This window comes from Echinops telfairi, unplaced genomic scaffold (assembly GCF_000313985.2).
Source record: "Echinops telfairi isolate 266 unplaced genomic scaffold, ASM31398v2 ScPeMD7_2;HRSCAF=8, whole genome shotgun sequence".
NCBI classification, from domain to species: Eukaryota; Metazoa; Chordata; class Mammalia; order Afrosoricida; family Tenrecidae; genus Echinops; species Echinops telfairi.
This window is the reverse complement of record NW_022103898.1, coordinates 77,663,406-77,686,028: the sequence shown is the minus strand read 5'-3', so window position 1 is coordinate 77,686,028 and position 22,623 is coordinate 77,663,406. Positions and strand designations below refer to the sequence as shown.

Genomic DNA, 22,623 nt, shown 5'->3' with positions numbered 1-22,623 from the left:
AATGAGGAAGAGTTACAGCTAAATGGCCAAATAAGAGAGGGAGCAGGTTGCCAGTTATATATTTATAGAAAGATAATCCCCTGGCTTTAAATAGATATGTACATACAAATATGAACAAACTTAAAAAAATACAAACCCTTGGGTTACAAGGGGGCTGTTGAGAATCCCCCCTCAGCCTTCCCCCTCAACCAAGGGCCGAGAGTGTAAGTCTACTTTTAAAAAAATTATTGATTTTGGCCATCCCTGCAGCAACAAGCCTGAACTTGGGTGCTTACCCACAAGGGTGAAAGTCAGAAAATGAAAGAATTCAAAGTTCCCACTCTGAACTCTGCACCTCCTACAATTAGGGCTGTATGCTTTCTTTTAACCAGCGTACAGGGAGCAAGGAGGAGGGCCTCTTCCTGACATGGGTCAAGAAATAAGATAGACTCATAGTTCTAAAAGTGGGGAGAAAACGTGTCATCTGCTCTAAAAGCAAAAGACAAGACAAAGGCATACAGACCCCAGGGAAACACCCAGTCCCACACCACTGGGATCTACTGTCCGGTCCAAGGGCTGGGTTCCTTGTTCGAGCCGCCTCCTATTTCTTTGGTATTGTCTGAAGACAAGAGTCAGTTCCTGGGTACTGGGGGAGAAGGGAGAATGGTTCCTACACGTACTCAGTGAACAGTTTGAGCTTAAAGTTTTCCCTTTTTTAAATATTTAAAAACAAACAAAGCAAACTCCATCCTGTGCTGTACACAGCCCTTTGGACTCCCTGACATTGATTGAGGAAAGCAGAGAAGGGTGTCAGCGTTGGAAGGGCCTTCTCACTTTCTTCCGCCGCTTCGGTTTGGCTTCCCCCTTGGGTACTGTGCTGTTGGGCTTGGAGCCTGTGGTGGTCCCAGGGCCAGGCTGAGGGGATGCAAAGAAGTTCCCTTTCGACATCTGGCCAGGTGGTACTTGAAAGATTCTGCTTAAGAAATCCTGAAGATCAGCAGGTGGGGTATCTGGGGTGGCTCTAAGAAGAAAATGGAAGAGATGAAGAAATAAATGAGAGGCGAGGTTACCAGAGACACAGTTATCTAAGTTAGAGAGTTATTCCCCAAACTTCCTAGAGGATGAAACAACATTGTTAGCTCCCAACATGTTGGGCACCTGACTCAGGGCAACCCATTTGCTACAGAGAGGAGCTGCTCCACAGGGTTTTCTTGGTTTACTCTTGACAGAAGCGGACCACCTGCCCTTTGTTCCACAGAGCCGCTGGGTAGGTTGGAACCACTAACCTTTTGGTTAGCAGCTGATCAAAAGCCACTTGTGTCCTTAGGTGTTTTAAATAACCCCTCCAAAGCCATATTCAAGACTAGAATCACGGATAGATTACTAAGGGTAAATATTACCTACCTCTGCCTCCCACTGGTGCCTGGGATCCGAGAACCAAATGAGATGTGATAGGGGACTCTGTGGGTATCTGGGGAAATTCCCACACGTTGGCATCCAGCCCACTCTGTAAACATGAGAAATAATTAACCAAAACATCACAGCTTCGAGCACAAATGAGATCAGGAAGTATGGGTTCGTGCTTCCGCAGGGCAGACTGTACCTGTGATGTCATACACCTTTCCATCCATGAGTGCAAAGTAAGTAATCTTGAGGCCTAGCATGCTTGACTCTGCCCAAAAGTCTCCTTCCTCAGCAGGATGCAACCTATTGCACTCGGCACAGTATCGGGCACTCTTGGGCTCCCGGTCCATTTCAAACCTTCTGCAATCCAACAAAAGGAGAATTCCTCATGCATCATGCCTTCCTAGGGTACATTGCTGTCTCATCATTGCTGACATATTTGCTCCATGTCTGACGTTACCTCCATTTGTTTTATATACATACATACATACATGCATCCATACATATTCAGACAGCTTTTCTTAACTGCGAATTCAAATCTCCCATCTCTTACAGCTTAGCAAAGGTAGAAACCTCAGGACCTTTATTATCCTGTATCCCAAAACTGCCAATAATATTCATAGGAAAGGTCTTTGGCTACCCAACGACTTAGGTTTGACATCCGTCCCTGACCTCTTTCATACCTATGCTTTCCCTGACATCGGCTGCACATCATAGTATTCATTGCCTCCTTGAGATCATCCTGCAGCTTGGACAGAAATTCATTCACTGATCGGCTCAGCTCATTCTCTGCCATTCGTTTCCTGAGAAAAGAGAGGCTTTGTAAATCAGAAGGTATTGATGGAGGGACAAGGGACAGATCCACTGGCCTCTTGAAGGTTCCAGCCACTGACAAGGATAGGCCGTCTCGGTTCTCTCGCCTCAAGAGCGTCCAGCGACAGGGCCAGGCCTCCACTATCAAGGATTTTTGTTGACCCCACCTGACAATTTCCCAGCTCCAACTTACATCTCATATTCCTTCCGCCTTTCAGGGTTGCTGACAATGTCCCAGGCTGCCCGTAAAACCTTGAAGGCCTCCTCAGCCTGGGGGTGATGATTTTTGTCAGGATGCACCTATCAAGCAAATAACAGATTTCAGCACAAACCCACTCTAGCCCTCCAGGGTCAAAACGCTCTCACCTCAGAAGGTTCTTCCACCTCCCTCGTGGAGATACAACGTAATGATTACTAACTCGATTCTACAGACACGTGTAGACTCAAGTTCCAAATGTCAATCATAACTACACGCTTCAACATTTAACTGAGACTCAAGTTTCATCACTGTTTGTTTGTTTGTAATCACTTTACTGGGGGCACGTACAACTCAACCAATCCATACATCCATCCATTGTGTCAAGCACATTTGTACATTGGTTGCCATCATCATTCTCAAAACATTTTCCTACTACTTGAGCCCTTGGTATCAGTTCATTCCCCCACCACCACCACCATCCCTCCCTCACAAACCCTTGATAATTGATAAATTACTATTTTTTCATGTCTCATACTGTTTGATGTCTCCCTTCACCCAACTTTCTGTTGTCTGTACCCCAGGAAGGGGTTATATGTAGATCATTGTGAACAGTTCCCCTTTCTCCCCCACCTCCCCCTTACCCTCCTGGTTCTTCACTGTTAAAAGGAATGAAAATCTACCATGGATTGCTGAGAGTATTGAGAATGCATATGAAGTATATGGCACAGAACTGGCACTAGGGTGATCTGCCATCTCAGTTTCCCTGGGACCATCCTAGTTTAACTACTGTACACCCCATTTTGCAAGCAAAGGGGACAGTAGTCACCCTACCAGGCACACATGATACCAAGCCCTCCCATTTTAATTTTATCAATCCTTTAAGGATTCTAAAGATGTTAAATCTTCTAACTTATTAGTTTCTAACAAAATTCTCCTGTCTACTCAATACTTCCTATTATAGTCCAGTATTTCTTAGCTGTCCCAGAATGAAGTAGCATATCAAGATGTCCAAAGGTTTTCACACACTCTATAGTGTTTTTTCCTCCAAGACAATCACCCTACAGCTTCCCATCGCTCTATGTCCATGCCCCCCAAACAGAGAGAAAGCTCGCCTCCTGACTGATGCCAAAGAAAGTCCTAATGGAGGAGCCTTCTCATGGGCAATCTAGGCCAAACGAGAACCTTGGACTGTGAGGTCAGATGTTAAGAATGGAGGGATCTAGCGATATTCTCACCCCAAGAGAAGTGGAAAAATGATTATATTTCTAACAGTGCTATTCTCCAAGAGAGGATGTATGCTAAAAAGATAGGAAGGTGAGAAAAAAACCTCAACTATTAGTAAAAATTCCACCAATCACCTGTGGGTTTGTCATACTCTAGAGCAGGGGTGTCAAATTCAATTAAAACGCAAGCCATTTGGTGCAACAGGCAAGATTCATGCGGGCCACATCACATTTACAAACTTTGTTAAACTTACATTTTGAAGGGAGGATTCAGGAATATGGATAGGATAATTAAAACACTATATAATTGCTTTTATTTAAACATTTATTTTATTGAATGCATTTATAAAATTGAAATGATTCATTTTTACCCAAAACTTGCCAGCTCTTTCCCACTAGTTTTCACTTCCCTCTTACGCTGTGACCGGAAAACATAACAAAGTAACTGATAAAAAACACAAAATGTTGGACAGCTGACAAACGTGATGCACAATGGTAATGGCTTCCCTCTAAAAATGTTAACTAGCGCTGCCGCTAGGTATGATTCATCACAGCACAACCCGGTGTGCTCTTTTTAACCTTCTCACTATTGGGATTTGTTTACATGACGTGACACCCAAGATCTACCTTGGGGTGCAGTGCTGTATGTAACAGGGCAATGTGCTGAAGTGAAATTTGTTCTTGTTAATGCACGCAGATTAGTCACCAGGCTAGATTAGGTCACTAAAGGTCTGTGTTGTCTTAATTGATGTTCTTGATCTTTCAAAAAAATAATAAAACCAAACTCACTGCCATCAAGTCAATGCTAACTCCTAGTAACCCCCTGTGGGTTTCTGAGTGAAATTTCTTAATATGGCTCTGTGATCCATGTCTCTGAACTTCTCACCAAATGACTGGATTGGGACTATGCAAACAGGGTGTGTGAAACACTAATAGACGGAATGGGTCCTTTCAGTTGCCATTCCCCTATATTTAAGAGCAAAGTCCACAGGCAAAGTTTCTATTTATATTGTTCAAAGTATTTTGCAAGGAAGAAACTGTTGGTCTTGCAACCCCTATCCTGTGATCTCCAGTATTGTTTATATAACCTAGGTGATATTTTCCAACTACTGGTCCTTCCTCTTTGATTCCAATTTTCAAATTCCATTCACCAGTAATTATCCATGTCCCTTGATCGCATGTTTGTTCAATTTCAGACATTGATCTAACAATTGGTAGAAATTGGGAGACTTCTCAGGACCATCGAGGAAGAAAAGCCACAGAGGGATCATGTTAGAGACCCCTCCCTACCTGAAGTGGCACAGGCTGTAGAGGCCATGCCAGACTAAGGTCAAAGGAGAGCATGAAACAGAGAAGACGAGCGAGCAGCACTGAGACTATGAACTGAGGCAGAGCAGTGGGTGTGCTTCCAGGCCTGTGAAAACCAGAGGCCAAGGGGCCACGTGGCTGAGAGGATCAGGACCAGAGAGAAACAACTGGCTGCTGGCTGAAGAGGGACACTGCTGTGTTAATGACTGTATCCTTCATATTTTCTGCTCCTGGCCTATGGTAATACGTTAACTCCTTTAATAAGCCCCCAGAATTGTGAGTATTCTCTGAATTGTGTAGTCATTACAATGGATTATTGCTCCCAGCAGAAAAAGAGTGCCATGGTGGGACAAGTGGTGTCAGAATAGGGTAAAGAAAGATGTAAGGTGGGGGCATGTCTGACCCCAGGGTGGCAATCAGTCTGATGTAGAGATGGATTCTCCTCCCTTGCACAGCCAAAGGAAGTCAGGTATGACCGCCAAGCCTTTTTTTAAAAAACAGATATTACCTATATGCCTACAAGTCCAGTTAATATAACTTATTCAAATTTAACATGCCAACCACCAAAGCCAATGATGAAGAAATTGATGAATTCTACCAACTTCTTCTGTCTGAGACTGATCAAACATACAATCAAGGTGCACAGATAATTCCTGGAATCTGAAAGCTGGAAATAAAGAGGAAGGAATCGTGGTTGGAAAATATGGTCTTGGTTATGGAAACAATGTTGGAGATCACAGGACAGAATTTTTTTGCAAGACCAACAGTTTAATTGCAAATACCTTTTTTCAACAAAAAACAGCAGCTACACACACGGTGCTCAGTACACAGGATGAAATACACAGGAATCAATGTGACTATATGTGTGGAAAGGAAAGAGTGGTGAAACTCCTACCATCAGCCAGAAGAAGGCCAGGGTCCAAAGAAATTAATTGCTTATCTGCACGTTCAGGGTGAAGTTGGAGAAAATGGAAACAAGGCAGTCAGGGCCAAATACAACCTGAGTGTGTCCTACCTGCATTTCTGATGCAGTGGACACTACCGACGGAAGATCTGATGAGCTGCGGGATGACATCAAGAATGTCATACATGAAGAAAGCAAAGGTTGTGAAAAAGCAAAGAAAGAAAAGATCAAAGTGAATGTCAAAAGAGACTCAGAAACTTAATCTAGTATGGAGTAGCAAAACAAATGAAAACAAAACAAAAATGAAGTAAGAACTGAACAAAGTACTAAAGGGCAGCTCAAAATGACAACACATTATGATGAAATGTGCAAAGGCCTAGAGTCCAAAAGTCAAAAAGAAAGAGCACACCCAGCACATGGCAAGCTGAAATAAATTAAGAAAAAACTCAAGCCTCACATTGATATACTGAAGGATTCCATGGGCAAAATATTGAATGATGCAGGAAGTTAGCAAAATATTCAGAAGAAATTGAACTCTCAGACCAATGACTGGGGGTGTGACCAGTCTTGCCCTCAGACAGAGAGCACTGGAAAGTGGATTACTCCAGATCCAGTTAGGTTAACATTGTATAGCCTTTGTTTTCCCTTCTGACCCAATTTTAATTTGTTCTAGTTTCTATTCTGCCTTCTTTTGGATTGAGGTTTTTTGCCGGTGTTTTATCTTGTTGTCAGTAGTTGTTTTGTTTTTTGTTTTTTGTCAGTAGTTTTTGTATGATTTTCTTTATATGAAATCCAGGATAAATAATCCATAGAGATAGTACCGACAGTAACAGTTTCTTAAGGGGAGGTTGAGGGATAACGGGAAGCTAAGAATGAATAAATTCTAAAATTTATTGTAGTGATGATTGCATAACTCTTTGAAAATATATTTAAACCATTGAATTATATACCAATAAAACTACTAAAAAAAAAGGAATACATACAGTCACTGTACCAACAAGACTGCTCCCTAGCTAATAGAAGGGGTCTTTGTGCCGACTCCAGAGAAAGATGACCCCACAGAATGTGGGAATAATCAAAAATATCATTAATATCAAAGCCCAGCAAAATTATGCTGAAGATCATTTAAAAACGGTTGCAGTAGTACATCAACAGGGAGCTGCCAGAAATTCAAGTGAGACTCAGAAGAGAATGTGGAAGAAGAGATATCACTATTGACACCAGATGGCTCTTGGCTGAACCGGAGAAAATACCAGAAAGATGTTTACTTACCGTTACTTGTGTTTCATGAGTCAATAAATGCAAAGGGCATTCGACTGTGTGGATAACAAACTATGGATAACATTGAGAAGAATAGGAACTCCTGAATACTCTATCGTGCTTATTCAGAGCCTATAACACAGACCATGAGGCAGTCATGCAAACAAAATAAGCGAATGCTAGGTGATTTTACTAGGGAAAAGAACTGATTTTAACTCAGGAACGGTGTGTGGCAGGGTTATATTCTTTCACTATCCTTATTCAACCCATATGCTAAGCAAATAATCCAAGAAGCTGGAGTCCATGAAAAAGAATCCAGGCATCAGGATTGGAGGGTGGCTTATTAACAAACTGCGATATGCAGCTGACTCAACTTTACTTGCTGAAAGTGAAGGGGACTTGAAGGACTTGCTGATAGAAATCAAGACTGCAGCCTTCAGGAAAGATTGCAATTCAACATACAGAAAAGAATTTAAATAACTGGTCCCGTAAACAACACCATAAGTAAAGACTGAAATTTTCAAGGATTTTATTTTCCTTGGGCCCACAATGCTCATGGCAGCAGCAGTCAAGAAAACAAATGATGGCCTACAAACCTGCTCCACCACCAGACCTCTTAACACTGCTGAAGCGCAAAGGATCTCACTTTGAGGACTTAGTGTGCCTGACCTCAGCGGTGGTGTTTTCAAGGGCCTCATATGCATCTAAAAGTTAGACAATGAATAAAAAAGGCCGCAGGAGAACCGATGCACTAAATGCTTGGCAAGGAATATCGAAAGTACCATGGACTGCTAGAAGAACAAACCAATCTGTCTTGGAAGAAGTACAGGCTAGAATGCTCCCAGAAACGAAGATGGTGAGACTTTGTTTTGTGAACCTTGGACACATTATCAGGAGAGGCCAATCTGTGGCAAAGGACAACATACTTGGTAAAGCAGGTCAGGAAGAAAAGAGGTAGGCCGTCAAGAAAATAGATCCACATAGTGGTTGCACTAATGTGCTCAAACTTAACAATTGTGAGGATGCAGGTAATGTTTCCTTCCGTTATCGTGTTGTTGTGTGTTGGAACTAACTCAGAGGCAACTAATAATAACAACAACATAGCAACAACTAGAAAGCGAGCAACCCCTCCCAAGTAGGAGAATTTCTAAGGCTATCCCTCACTGCATTTTCAACCAAACTACTAATTTAGCCTTTTGGTACATTACAACCCTGATGTTTGATTGCACCTTGGATAGGTTGAAAGAAAACCTTGTTGGTCCATCCTCTTTGGTTTCCTACTGGTGGTGGGTGGTTTTTCTAATCCAGTTTGATATACGCAAGGTAAAAATAATACTTCCGTGCAATTTGCACAGGTTCCTTATAGTCATACTTACATAGAAATGGCAAGAACAATATATAAATAGTAACAATCACCAAGTATCTATCGCTAATAACACTAATATTACATGTTTATATTAAACTCATTGTTTGTTTTCTGCTACCTAGTTTTGGACTAATCACTCGCAGGGCCTAAGCTGCTTTGTACACTTAGCTCTCTGGTATAATTGGCTTTTCCTGTGTTCAGCAACCCCTCACTTGTTCCGGGCAGGGCAGCTGTGGGGCCCACTGACCAGGCCTCTTCACCTAGTCAGAAGGACTTCACCTGGATAGTCCAGGGTAAGTGATTCCAACAGTTCTTATGAAGTTTATTGCCTTGAATAATAATAGAATCTGATGGGGGAAAAAAACAACAACCCCAAAACGAAAAAGCGAGGGAAGATCAGATCCATGGTAGACAGAGGCTGAAGATCCTTTACAACTAACTCTTTCCTAAGAATAAGTTATCCCTCGTCTGCAAGCTGATGTCTTGTACTGCCTTCCCTTTATTCCACTGTCCCCCGAATTGGAATAGAAAATAAAAGCTGGGTACAAAACAGGACTAGAAAAGAGGGGAAACATACCATCACTGCCAGCTGCCTATAGGCCTTCTTCAGTTCAACATCTGATGCGGTGGCTTCAACCCCCAGCACGTGGAACGGGTTTAGTTCATCCTCAGGAATTGCAGCCATGGTCGAAAGTCGAGCCACTTCCTCTTCGGGCAGGCAGTAGCGCCCACTAGCTCCAGGTGCATCCCCCTGCCTGTTAGTCCTCTGCTTGACCCAAGGCAACTCCAGCCAACCCCACTGAACCACTTTTACCAGCTGCTGCCACAGCCTGCTGTTTCTCAGCAGAGCCAGGAAACGCTGCAAGGCAGGAGAATCCAGCTGAGAGACCAGCCAAGTGGTCTTACCTCTCCAGCCTAATCGGTCACCCAGTCCTACCAGAAACCGCCAGGCCAACTGCATACAGCCCAACGAGAGGGCCAGAGCCAGAAGCAGCAAAGCACCCAGTAGTCTAAGAAACCGGGTGAGCAGCCCGACTCCATAGCAAAACCCCTGCCTCACAAGCTGGTACATCACCTGGGCCCAGCTCCCCAACCGCACAGCCCAGACTCCAACCCAGATTCGAAAAAGGTCCAGATCACTGCCTTTGAGCTGCCTGCATGCATAGATGAGATGCCCACAAGTTTCCACATACTCTCCTACCAATACTAGCAGTTCAATCAGCCACCAGAAGCCAGCCTGTCCAAGCTGACAGAGTTCCTCTGCTCCCCACAGTGCCAGGCCTCTGTGTCTGTGTGCCTGACTTCGCCTCCCACCCAGTCGATGTCGCCCAGGGGACCGAGGATCTCTGCGTCCACCCTCTCGAGCATCCTCCTTGGTTGGAAAGCGGTGCCGCTGTCTGCGGGGTGGAGGTTTCTTTCCACTGGGCGCACGTGGAAAATCACTGAACTTATGAGGCTCCTCGTCATATTCCTCTTCCAACTCTTCATCCTCTGCCAAGGCTGGGGAGGTACAATGGTGGCAAAAGTTGACCGAAGCGCTATCTCCTCCCTCGGAGTAAAGACCTTCAGGGATTCCAGGATTTCCCTGGCAGTTGCAAGTAGGTGGAACGGAAGTAAAAGAAGGGTTCCCATCTTCCTGGTACTCGGCCTCATTCCCTCTTGCAAGTTCCTGGTCCACTCCTGACTCTTCTTCGGAAGATAACTCACTCTGAGCAGGCTGCTCTCCATCTCCAGGAGGTCCTGGACCCCTGGGGGGACCATGGCTTGGATCTGACCAGTGGGCTGGGTTTGGGGGCTGTGTGTTCTTCGGATCGGATTGCTCTGGGATGGTGCGGGTACCATTAAGAACTGTGCCCGCTGAGTCCCTGGGTCCTGAGAATGAACGTATGTCAGGGTCGACAGAGGGTCCTAAAGTCCTGAGGGAAGCACCACCGCTGCCTTGGGCGCCACATAACCCTCTTCCTCCAGGATGCTTCTGGGCCATGACCCCAGGGCTTCCTGAGGGTTTTAGGTCACAGCCATCCTGGTCGGTTCTGGTGCCTGTAACAGAGATATCAAGGATGGACTGATGGGGTTAAGTAAACTTATAGTGGGAGACATTTAATGCACCCACCTCCCTCCAGAGGGAAGGGGCATCTTCCGGGGGTATGCATTACTCCAAGCAATAAGCCGGGGCTAAACTATCCACAACCCTCCCCCCAATCCATTACTTCTTGGTTCCCCAGAAAGCTGTAATCTTAAAGAGGTGCCACAAAAGGTGTGGTCGCAGGGCCACTCTCGGGGGGAAACGGAAAGACCGCCGGAAAGGGGGGCCAAAGGGTGGGGACTGTGCAGCCCCAAAGAAAAATCTGGGGGCGGACTTTAGGGTGGGCCTCAGGGAGCCCACTCCGGACCCCTGCGGCTGGGACGAAGGTAACGTACCGAAGGGCGGCGGTAACTCCTCCCTCTCGAGCAGCTGGGTCCGGGGCCAGGGGGAGCTACCAGAGCAGCTCCCCCGGCTCCGCCTCCCGCTCACGCTCTGCTTCCGTCTTCCGGGTCGGCCGCCGACCGGAGCCCACTTCCACTTCCGGGGTCAGCGGGGGACCAGACGGGAAGGAGAAGGAAAGCGGCCGGCCGCGGCGTGCCGGAGGAATAGGGTCCGGGCGGGCTGCGCCCCCAGAAGCGCCTGGAGTGGGCGCTGCTGCAGCAACGCCTGCGGGCGGGGGGCAGAGTCTCGGGGCTCCTCGGCTTGTGTTCCCGGGCTCTCCTGAGGTTGGGAGAGAGGCCAGTTCCCGAGCCCCAGGTCCCGTCTCCTTTGCAGACAAAACCAGGGGGCGCAGAGGAGCCACCGCCCTGATCCGCTCCCCGCGGGCGGCCGCCGAGGACAGAGGCCCCTTTGTATCCGCAGGGATGGGAGCATGGGAAGGGAGCCCCAGGCTCGCCCCCGCGCTCGCCCCGCAACGCTGCCCCTCCTTTCCCAGCAAACCTTGGGCCTCCCTAGCGCCTGACCCCGCTGGCGAGTTGCCCCTTTAGAAAACCGTAGCTCCCACGGCCCAGATCCGCCCCTCCGGACGCAGCTTCCAGGCCCGGTCTAGGAACAGAGCCGGGAAACTGGGCGGGGGTGGGGGGAGGGAGGGGGATGTAGCTCCGCTGGGGTTAGGGCCGGAGCTCAGTGCCAAGTAACACTGCACTCATCTGCATGCAGCTTTGCATCTCATTTGCATACCGAGCCTGTCCGTAGGCCCGCACGCGCGCCCCCGCCCCCACGCAGACCCGGCTGAGTCCGGTCGCCTTCAGTCCCCTCCTGAGCACACGTCTCTAACCTCTTAAACCAACTCCTATCTGTGACCTTTCCAACTTCTCTGGATCTTCACGGTTTCCCTCCCATGGATCCCCTACTGGTGCCCCCAGGCCAATAACAGTCCTTTCCATGGTCCCCCATCCCGACCACCCGGTTCCCGAGAAGACAATACTCCAATTCTCTGGGAAGTGGAAGGAACCAAGTGGGAACCAGGGGGACACTGGGACCCTAGTTGGGTATTTCTGAGCTCCATGTTAGCCAGTTATCTAAGTATTCAAATACTTTCCCCAAGCCTCTCGCAATACTCCCCGAGGTCCCCTCCCTGTTGTGCTTTGGGGGGTCTCTGGGCCAGAAATAGCACAATGGTATCCGAGGTCCTCCCCACACACATGCAGGGGAAAGAGTTGAAGGGGCCCGCCTCCGTGATGTCACCCCCTCCCACCCTGTCCCCATCCTCCACCCCCAAGCTAGTTGCATTTAGCTGCCAGGACTTTGGCTACGACTTACAAGAGTTTAGGGGGAAACAGAGTGGTGCCCTTGTGGACGACCCCCCCCACACACAAACACACAAGCCAGCCTGACGCCTAGGACCTTCCGGCAAGCAAGCAGCCCGGAATCGAAGGAAGCACTTCCACCCCTTCCTCTCCTCAGCCCCGCCAGGGTGGTGAGTAGGCACCCCCTCCCCAACTTCCCCTTGCTTAGGGTCCCCACACTTCCCAGTGGATTGGGAAGAGGAACTCCAGGGTTTTCCTAAATAGCCCTTCCAGCCTGATTGGACCTTGATGTCCAAAAGAAGACAGCTGGAGGAAAATCCATGCATACACCCCACCCATCGCGATAGTGCCCCAAATGCCAGTCCCTCCTGGGTGTCCGCCTCCTTTCAGGAACGGAGTTTAAATCCCCCTGGCATCCCTGACACTCCAGGGGCCAGGGAGAGGTAGGAAAAAGCTGGAGCGGGAGTGGCTACCAGGATATGAAATGTCTATGGGGGAAGTGCCCATTGCTTCCATGAGGGGCCATGAAAGTTGGACTGTGGCTGGTCACCCCTTCGGTCAACAACCATTTCACCACATTGAAACAGAGGCTTCAAAACCCTGACTAAGTGTGGGTGACCACCTCTACTTAGGTCCTTGTTCCAAACTCCTTGGGGGTCTGGTGTTTTTCCCCTCTTCCTTTTCTGGGGTTAAAGCAGCTGTCCAAAACCCCACCATGACTCATTCTCTCCTCTTCCTCCTCCCGCTCCCCTTCTTGTAACCCTTTTCTTTCCAGTCGATTGAGCCCGAGCTACAGATAGGATAAGCTTTCCAGCTGGAACAAGGTACTGGAGCTTTTTGAGTTCCTCTGGCTACTGCCCCTTGGGCCCTTCCCTCCTCAGACCCAGAGCATCCTACTTCCACTGTAACCTGGAAGCGCAGAGGGCACACACAGACTCATTAGCTTATGAACATTTTTGGTTGGTTTATCTAAGTTTCACTTGGTGGTACCCTCGTTTCTTAGGGCAGTGTGGAGCCTGCTCATTTCTCTGAACCCATTCCCACCGATTTCTTAAATGATTTCCAGCCAGGCCATTCTGAAACAGACCTTTCTTCAAAAGAAAACACATCTGTAGAACCCTCCTTAGTCGTGGGCATCTGAGTTACTACCCCCTATTCCCTTGCAGGTTTCCCAGCCCCTTCAAGACATTGATGGATGGATGAGAGGAATGGGCACCTCCCCCCTGTGACTACCTCCTCTTTGGGCATGGAGGAAGCCTTGCTGCCCCTGGTTCTGACCTCTGACCCCAGGCCTTTTAACCAACAACTCCCACAGCCTCCTGACCCAAGATGTATCTTGGAACCCCAGAACAATCCTGACCTAGCACCTACCCTAGTGTGCGCCCTTTGCTGCTGTTTTGGGATCATCTACTGCTGCTTCGGTGAGGGTCTTGGGGAGCTGCTGCCCACAACTGTCACCCTCAAGAATGATGCCACCTCTTTCTTCTCCTGGCCCAGCTCCACTCCTCTACCAAGGAATGCCTCCCTTCAGTGTGCCACACACCTGTTCTCTCAGTGGCACCTCTGGCCCTTCCCTAGGTCTTGCTCAACCCCTGGCTGCTCTAATTTGCTTCCCCCTGGCCTCTGACCTCAAACTTCTACTCCCAAATAATCCTCCAAGCCAGAGGCTCTATCCCCCTTCCCCAATAGCCTGAATCAGCAGATGCTCATGTCTGTCACCTACCATCCTTGGAAGGACTAGGTTCTGAAAAGTCCCCCCTGCCTTTCGTGAAATGATGCCTCTCAGCCCCTTACCTTGCAGCTTCTTGCAGCTGCTACTCCTGTATTCAGCTCCCCTGCATAGCCTTTCCTCACTCAGCCCTATAGACTCCCATTTCTGCCTCTCACTGCCTCCTGCCTCCCTTCCCAGGCTACCGCTGCTTCAAGGCAGTAATGTTTCTCTCTGGCCTGCTGTCCGGAGCGCTGGTGATCTTCCTGTTGTGCCACAAAGAGCGGGTACTAGAGACACAGCTGAGCTTGGAGGTGAGCGCCGGCATCGCGCTGGGCATCGGACTCCTCTGCGGCCTGGTTACCATGCTGGTTCGCAGTGTTGGCCTCTTCCTGACTGGTCTCCTGCTAGGCCTGACTTTGGGCGCCGGCACACTGTTGGGCACCGAGCCCATATACCAACCGCCTTCAGCTTGGGTCCCAGCCGGGGGCCTGGTGGGACTGGCGCTGCTGGGAGCCCTGCTCACCCTTCGGTGGCCACGCCCATTCACGGTTCTTGGCACCTCCCTGCTAGGAGCTGCAGTGCTGGTGGCCTGTGCTGACTTCTTCTTGGAGGAGCTGGCACTAGGCAGTCGGCTGGGCCAACGGCTGCAGGCCCTTCCAGCCCTGCCGCCTCTCTGCTGGTATAGCTGGGTCTTACTTGGGGCCTGGCCAGCCCTGGGGGCCCTGGGGGCCCTGGCCCAGTGGAAGCTCATGGCTGAGGAACACGGAGGCCACGCCAGTGGTAAGTTAGCACAGAAACAGCCAACCTATGCGTACCCACTCGTCGCCCCAGTTTGCAGACTGGAAGAAATACATTTGCGGGAAGAGGGTGGGTGTTCCGAAGATGTGTCGGCCAGGGCTTTGAAAGGAAGGAAATTCGTTGTGGAGGGTCCAAAGAAGGTGGGAGTGGGACTGGGATGAGCACTGGTGAAGGGAAACGGAGCAGAGTGGCTGGGCATTCCTACGGAAGGAAAGGCAGCTTGGGTCGGATCATTCCAAAGAGGTGTTGTCATGGTTGTTCAAGAGTAATTGTGGGGAGAGATGAGGCATGAGAAGACCATGACAGGGAGGTCCACAGGGTTTCTCTACAGTGGGTGTCTGGTGGGGGCGGGGAGGGGGCACAGGAGGCAGATTCGGGCTCTAAAGAAGCTTCCCTGCCCCTGTTTTGCCTCCTCCCAAGCAGTAATCCTGAGCCGCCAGCAGAGGCATCTCCAGCTCCTCCGTGTCCGTCAGCAAGAGGCCAAGTGGCAACGGACCCCTCCAGGAGTGGGACTCTGTGAGGGCAGTTACCGCCGCCAGCTGCCCCCCAGTGCCCGGAGCCCTGCTGACAGCCTAGCTCCAGTGAGTGGGGGCTGGCACCCTGGGGGGGTGGTCAGGGTAGGAGGCGGAGTCTGACCTGGACTTCTTCCTTCCTTCCTTCCTTCCTACCCTGTGCCTCTCCAGAGTTATCTCCAGAGTCTTCGAGAGCGCCAACTGGGGCCAAGCACCCAGGCCACTGCCCCCCACACCGTTCTAGACCTGGATTCTGACTGCAGTTCCACTGTTCCCCTCACCACACCGGCTGGTTCCACCCAGACTTGAGCCTCTGCCTCCTAGGCTGCCACCTTCCCTAGTAAGGGGGCTAGAAAGGCTAGGTGGGCAGAGCCAGTGTCCCCAGGCCCCACACAGAGACTTCCTCACCTCTTGGGCTTACAGATCTATCTGTGTGCTCCAACCCAGTCCATATCTGTAGGGATATATTTCGGGGATCGAGAGAACCCTGGGAGGTGGGGCAATAAATGGAAGTTGAGTATCTACCTCCATCCAACCATAGAGGTGTCTGTTCCCCAAAGGAACTGACTCTCTAATCTCTCCAAACTGGGATAGCCTTTGCCCAATTAGCCTCAGTGTGCTTCGCAATGGTAAAATTAGGGGGTTTGTCTTTGTAGGACCTTTAGGAAGTCAGAACACCTCCTAAAGCTCTCGGTAGCCTTTTGATGGGGAGAAGGGCACAGAGGCATCCTAGCATGATCTAATCCACTGGCCCTTCAGTAGGGGGTAGGGGAGATCCTGGTTAGCCTTTCTCCCTGGATCCCATAGGCTAAAGCCCCCTTCTTCTACCTCAGTTGGGGACACTATCCTCCATGGTGCTCCCTGTCCGTGTTCCTCAAACTTGGAGAAGACCGGTGCCTGGCTCTGTGCCTGCCTGGCACAAGAACTGCCTCCTGCTCCAAGCACAGTGTTGGCCCACGTGCCAGACTCTTGCCCCTTGGCCCCCAGGAGCCTGGTCTGGGGGCTGCATGGGAGACCAGTGCCTTCTCTGCCTTTCACGATAGGCGAGCCTAATTTCCTCCTTGACCTTAAAAGTTCTGGTTCAGTTCCAACCACTAACTCACTCTAACTTTCCCCGCCTCCAACCCTCCGACTCTCCAGTCGGTCCCTTCTTCCCCAGAGAGCATACAGGACGATTGATCACATCCCTGGGCAGCCAGACACGGTGGGAGGAAGGAAGAATGAGGGAGCATGTGAATAAAATGGCATTGAATAATAAACTGGGGAGTCTGGCGTCTGCTGTTGTTGTTTTTCCTTTGTAGCCCCAAATCAAGAGTCAGCCATGTCGACAGATCCTCTGTCCCCTGCTCGGGTGCCTTCAGACTGGACTAGAGTGGGCTTTATACACACTCACACACAGAGCCAAGGAAAAACATCATCCCTCTCTGGGGAACATGGAGTTCACCTTTATTAGCACACATGTGGCCAGACATTGCACTTCATATAGACTGGTTTAATGCAGCAATCCCTGTGAGGGGGGTGTTGACTTTCATTGTGCAGATGGGAAATCTGAAGCCCAAAGAGATTAATTAACCTGCTGATAAATAAATGTGATTCCCAAGGACTTCAAAGTACTTGCTCAGTTACTGACCATTCTGGGTTTTTTTTTGTACTTTATCTAGAAAGAACAGGACAGGCATCCAGCCTCCCAGGCTGCCGCCTCCTGTTAGCCGGAGGCCCGACCAACACTTGCTCCCCACCCCACCACTGTCCTCCAGGCTGTAGAGGACACAGTTTGAAGCGCTTTGGAGGATGAGGCTAGGAAGGAAATGGGTGGAGCTGGGTCTGACCCAGCTACCGTCAGCAGCACCAGGCTGCAGGGCAAAAGTACAGGGAGTGCTGGCTAGAACTGAGGCCTCTTGGAAGCCCGTGCTCCTAACACACTTAATGGCTGGGTTCTTATGACTGACCCTGGCTGTAGCGCCTGCCCAGTTCTAGTGAGCAGACACTTGCCTCAGGCCTTACTTCGGCTCTCGGAAAGTGATGTTACCAGGCAAGGAAAAGAGGGTGTCACCCATGGTTGAGGCAATGGCACCCCCACTGGCTGGAGTACTGTCTGTGGTCCGGGGACGACAGTGCATCCAGTTCTGGGCAATATCTCTGGGAAAGCCTTTTTCTGCTCGAAGCTGCCGGTTGAGGCGCCAATAGTGTTTGCCCTTGAAGAAGTAGACTCGGCCGTCCCGCCAACTCATTGCAGCCGAGGGCTGGTCTGGCACTCCCGTAAATAGCTTCTTGATTGGCTTGGGGTAGTTGCTGAAGTCAGTTGGGGCGAGCTCATCCCACTGCCAGTACCCTGAGCCCTAGAAGGAGAGTGGTGGGGGTGAAGAGAAGGCTGAGGAGAGAACGGGGGACCACCAAAGCCTGGCCCCACATCACTCCCGCTGCAGATAGATACTCCCAGAGCAATCCTTTGCTCCTCTGTGTGAGGTAGCCCACCCTTCCTAAAGGGCTTGCCCTTCTGTGAACTATATACCTTAAAGAGGAACACCTTTTTGTTGAGAGGCCAATAGAGAGCTGCATCCAGGTTGGGTTCTACCCTATTCAGCTTCTTGGGAAAGCCAGGCAACAGCTTGAAGTTAATGTAGCACCACACCTTGTTTCCTGAGAGTGGAGAGAGAAGCAGCAAGTCCCTCTCTGCCCTCAGAGGATACCTTTCAGCCCTTCAAGTTCACCCTTCCAGAAAGGAGATGTTTTCCCCTCCCTCTGACGGTTCATCTGAGACTAGGTCCTCAGATAAGATGCTATCACCAATCCCCTTACCCTTGAAGAAATGAGTCCATTGTGTTCGTGGAGAATATACAGCCGCATCCAGGTTTCCGGGGAGCCCTTCCCAAAGGGCAGATACTCGGAACAAGGGACCCAGACCTGAATCTGTCACAGTCCACACATAGTCTCCCTTGAAGGCATAGGTCTTCCCTTGGGGCCCTGCAAGAAAACGATGTATCAGGAAGTACAAAAAGGTAGGGTTCAAGTAGAGACGTGTGGGTGTGTCGGGCAGGCTGGTCATCTCCCATCCTCCCACCAACTGATGCCTCAAGAATTCTTCTGACCCCAAGAAGACAGAGGGAAAGGACCCAGGACTCAACTTCTCCTTCATTGCTCCCAGGAATTCAACTTTGACCTAATCAACAGAACAAAGGCCCTACACAGAGCGTGACTGCTTAGAGACCTCACCCTCTGTTCCACGTCGCTTCCAACCGGGTGCCAGACCCTCCCTGGTTACTATTGTTTCCTCCCTGTTTCAGTATTTCCAAATATGATTTCATGGCTCTTCTAGGCAGCAACCGAGGAAAATGCCTGCTGGGTCCACTTTCCATTGACCCCTAGTTGTTCTTTCCACACATCTCGTCCCATCCGCCTCCCCCGCTATTGGAGATCCATGTGACTTCCGTTTGTCCTGACCTCAGGGTCATCAGGCTGCCCCACTACCTGTCTGCGCGCGAAGGAGTAGGGTCTCACCCAGCAACATGGCATCCAAGTCACCACTGCAGGGGTCCGGCATGGGGCTGGGTTCTGTTGGCACTGGGGCTACAGAGGGCACCTCTGTCTCTTCTTCATCCTCTCTCTCGGGAGTTTTCTTGCCTATAGGGTGAAATCATGTGGTTCTGAGAGACAACTCATGGAACATGACCCCTCCCCACTCCCCCCACCGCCCCATCTTTTGTAAGTTCAGTTCAGAGGCCCAGTGAGTTCCCCGTAGGGCTAGGTGAACTCGTATCAATATCAGCAGGAAGCAAGTACTCCTTTTGAGAGGTAACAGGAAGGAGAATGATTTGCTCAGATATGTAGTTTCCAACCCCAAGAATGGATGTGAGCTGAAGGAGGCCCGGAAGTGGGATTAAACATAGAAGAGTTTCCGAAAGTGACGACATTAAAAGAATTAGCGGGCAGGGAGAGAGAACGCAGCTAAGCCATCCATTTCCCCTCAAGAAGAGATGCTGACCAGACCAACCCTCATGCTCCTCAGAGAAAGGGACTGACCATAGAGAGCCTGGATCCCTGCTATATCGTCTGGGTGCAACTTGAAGGAGGGCTGATAGCCAGTGTAGACCGGGGCCATGAGGGCCTTGGCATACCAGGAATGCCCGAGGCCCAGGGCATGGCCTAGTTCATGGGCTGCGATGATGCGCAGGTTCACCCCCCGGTAGGTTCCTTCAGTCCAGAGTTCATCCTCATCGAAATGCACACTGCCCAACTCTGGGATGTCAGCGTGGGCCAGGACCCTCCCTGGACAAATGAAAAGGAAGTGAAGGAGGAGGTCGGAGGCCGTGAAGCTGGGGCACCCCCTGGCATTACAAACTCCAGTGACTCCTGGAAACCGGCCATGGTCGAGTGGGTTCCCATCAGCGCTCCTACAGGACAGAGTCGAACTGCACTATCGGACCTCCAAGACTCAGGGGTAGACTGTTTGAACTTGTCCCGGTTGGCTTGGCAGCTAACTGCCTTAACCGCTGTGCTACCATTGGGTTGCTCAATTTCCTCCTTTCCTTAAAACTCCCCTGTCTGTAGTCCCTGCCTCTTGGATGCTTCCTCCTCTCCTTTCAATACCCACACACACGCACACACACTCATCCGCTACAGTCATCACCCAATTCTCACAGAGATACCCAGGACTCTGTCCCGTGACTTTGTCCCGGGCCACTCTCTGTGATGTTCCTTCAGTGGGGGAACTTAAGCCAAAGAATGAGGCACAATCTCTAAAGAGGAGGCTTAGTAAAGCCCCAGGGAGGTGCCCAGTTGTTCCTCTGGGGAATATTAGCATGTGCTAATAGGGCATAGGGGACAGCCTGAACACTAAAACGCCAAGGTCTCAGGCTCAAGGGGACAGAGATCTATGAGGTGGGAGAAGGTCCTTACCTGGCCCATCAAAGTTTCTGGAGCAGTATTTACTTTGGCGGCCATGGAAGGATAGACGGATGTCAGCCCAGCCAGCCTTCACCTCTCGGAAGGTCAGGGGTGCCACGTCACTCCAATACCGGAAGGCTTGAAGCAAGGCTCCCCGAGCCACGTGGGGTGAGAGGTTGGAGGGCAGGTTCAAGATGCGGAATGTCAGGTGCGTCTTCCTCCAGCGACCTGATTACCAAACGAGAAAACCAGATCAGAAGCACAGATCTTCCCACCAACCTCTGGCCATTCATTGCTGAGCTGCCCCGGCTTTTCCAGAGCCCGCTCTTCGTCCTACTTTCCCCAGGCACGGCTCTTACCCAGCAGCAGGTATTTAAGGGTCTTCTGGTTGAAGGGGTCTTCCAGGCCGCAGCGGGGCAGCTTCATATGGACCTTTGTGGCCTCATCCAGTTGACCCGAGACTGGCAGCCCAGATGCTTCCTGAAAAACTCTGGAAGGAAGGAGCTGGATGGACCTAACGGAGCAGAGCCCAGGGCCGGGACCCCTGCAGTGGCTGGGATCTGGGGATAGCACGTGGCCCCTTGCTGCCCAGCGTGACCATCAAGCATGGCTGGCGGGCGCTCCCAGCCTCCCAGCCTCATAATTGGGACTTTCTCTTCTATTTCATGAAAAGGGGAATATTTTCTGTGTCTTTTACTTGAGTGAGGGCCCCCATGGGGACCTTCTGACCACAGGGCAGTTTTCACCCCCCTGCTCGGAGGAAGTGCCCTTTCCCTCCTTTGAAAGCTCTCCCATCAGCACCCCGCCCTCCCCCCTAATCAGGATCTGTTCTCACTCAGCCTTCTCCCAGCGGTATTCCCCGGAAGTCCAGCCTGCCCAGTGTCCAGTGCATACAAGCTCTTCAAGGGACTGTGACTATGGTTGAGAACAGGCTGGGGGAAATCAGCATTGACTTCCTGGCAGTGAAAGTAATTCAACTTTTATGATATTTCTAGTTTTCCTCTCATATTTTGAGTCGTATGACCCCCTGTGGGTTTCTGAGACTAACTGTTTATGGGAGTAGAAAGCCCAGTCCTTCCCTCACAGAGCTGCTGGTGGTTTTGAACTGCTGACCAAGTGGGTCGCAGCCCAACGAGTACCCACTATACCACCCAAGGCTCCATTGAAAGGAACACCATGTTTTCACCTCTAACTCAGCGGGACTCACAGCCACACCGCAATTATCCTTCCTGTGAGATGTGACCATCCGTACTTTGGGTGTTCTGACTCATGGCGCCCCTAGTGTTCCGAAGGAGAACTGCACTCCACGGGGTTGTCCGTAGCTGGTTTTGTTTTGGGTTGTTTTCCAGAAATGGATTGCCAAGCCTTCCTTTAGAGGTAATTTTGGGTAGACCAAGACCTCCAACGTATTGGTTGGCAGCTGAGCGTGTTAAATATTTACACCCCTCAAGGATGCAAAGAAGGTCCTTGGGCCTCAGAAGAGCCAATGACTCTGTTCTCTATCCTTGGATCCCCATCTTGCCACCTGCCCCAACATCCTGACGGTGACAACCACCCAGCCCCCGATCCCAGACAGGGACTTGGAGCAGGCAACAGAGGGCCCGAGGGAAGCAAAGGAAGAGAAGAGGGAAGAAGACCCCAGACGCCCACTCTGAAGGCTTTGTAACCTCTCACCTGATGGCTTCTGTAATGTCTTCTGGGTTGAAGTCATCAGGTCCTTCTAGAGGCTTCTGTAGGTATCCATACTGCAGCAGGTAACTCTAGGATGGGGTGAGAGCAAGCCGAATGAAAAAGGGGTCAGTCTCAGGCAAAGTCTACCAGGCCCATCAGGATAGGGGAGGACTAGACATGGAGGGCCTATAGGACAGGACTTCAGGGAAGGGGCTCAGGTAGAACACGGGGCAGCGAGGTGGTCGGTCGGGGGTGAAGTGGGGGCACAGTCTAGGTTGATCACAGAGCAGAGGAAAGACAAGAAAGGCAGGCCGGATGAAGATCGGGAGGGAGGCTTGGATGGCATTGTGCCACTTGGACTGACACATCCTCCCCTTCCCCTGCTGGAGTCTCTTTCCCTGGGACTCACCACGGCCGCATCGTTCTCCGCAGGCCCCACAGCCCAGCCTGAGACTGTCAAGGGCAGTAGGAGACCCAGCCACAGTTGCTGCCAATTCATGGTCCACCAGGCAGGAGCTCCAGAGACTGTCTATGTTGTCTGCCCTGAGGTTTCAGGGAGGCTAAGGAAGCAGGCCTAGGAAGGGGCTCTTACCTCCAGTTCCTTTCTCTCTGCCGGCTTCTGGAGCTCTTTATAAAACATCAGCTGAGGGGAGTTGGGGGGGAGTGTCAAGGGATGGTGACTCAGCCCTGAGATATGTTGCAATTCACCTTTAACCCCTGCCCTGCCAGAAAGGAGAAGTCAAAGAGAGCCCCAGTGGCGTCACTAGGGTTGAGGTCACCCTGTTACTCATGATTATCACTCACTCCCTGGACCTCT

The 22,623-nt window shown here is 50.4% G+C and overlaps 3 protein-coding genes across 4 annotated transcripts; 1 reads left to right on the top strand and 2 right to left on the bottom strand.

Moving 5' to 3' along the window:
- Positions 1-43: 43 nt before the first annotated feature.
- DNAJC14 (DnaJ heat shock protein family (Hsp40) member C14) lies at positions 44-10,986 on the bottom strand. The gene is made up of 7 exons (XM_004700576.2): positions 10,878-10,986; positions 9,034-10,496; positions 2,390-2,496; positions 2,067-2,186; positions 1,583-1,743; positions 1,384-1,486; positions 44-1,000 (listed from the first exon to the last, which is right to left on the bottom strand). The coding sequence occupies exons 2-7, from the start codon at positions 10,438-10,440 to the stop codon at positions 790-792; spliced, it is 2,109 nt and encodes a 702-aa protein (XP_004700633.1). The 5' UTR covers positions 10,441-10,496; positions 10,878-10,986; the 3' UTR covers positions 44-789.
- A 634-nt stretch (positions 10,987-11,620) lies between these two features.
- On the top strand, positions 11,621-16,527 carry LOC101638250 (transmembrane protein 198-like). 2 transcript variants are annotated; one of them, XM_004700836.2, is made up of 5 exons: positions 11,621-12,400; positions 13,397-13,651; positions 14,140-14,721; positions 15,163-15,320; positions 15,423-16,527. In XM_004700836.2, the coding sequence occupies exons 2-5, from the start codon at positions 13,426-13,428 to the stop codon at positions 15,558-15,560; spliced, it is 1,104 nt and encodes a 367-aa protein (XP_004700893.2). In that variant the 5' UTR covers positions 11,621-12,400; positions 13,397-13,425; the 3' UTR covers positions 15,561-16,527. The 2 variants fall into 2 exon arrangements, with proteins under 2 accessions (XP_004700893.2, XP_045145376.1); XM_045289441.1 differs by having other exon boundaries at positions 15,160-15,320.
- Positions 16,528-16,674: 147 nt separating this feature from the next.
- MMP19 (matrix metallopeptidase 19) lies at positions 16,675-22,406 on the bottom strand. Its single transcript, XM_004700835.2, has 9 exons — positions 22,216-22,406; positions 21,810-21,895; positions 20,495-20,625; positions 20,148-20,363; positions 19,272-19,517; positions 18,750-18,872; positions 18,051-18,215; positions 17,764-17,891; positions 16,675-17,590 (listed from the first exon to the last, which is right to left on the bottom strand). The coding sequence occupies exons 1-9, from the start codon at positions 22,303-22,305 to the stop codon at positions 17,252-17,254; spliced, it is 1,524 nt and encodes a 507-aa protein (XP_004700892.1). The 5' UTR covers positions 22,306-22,406; the 3' UTR covers positions 16,675-17,251.
- Between the last annotated feature and the right edge of the window lie 217 nt (positions 22,407-22,623).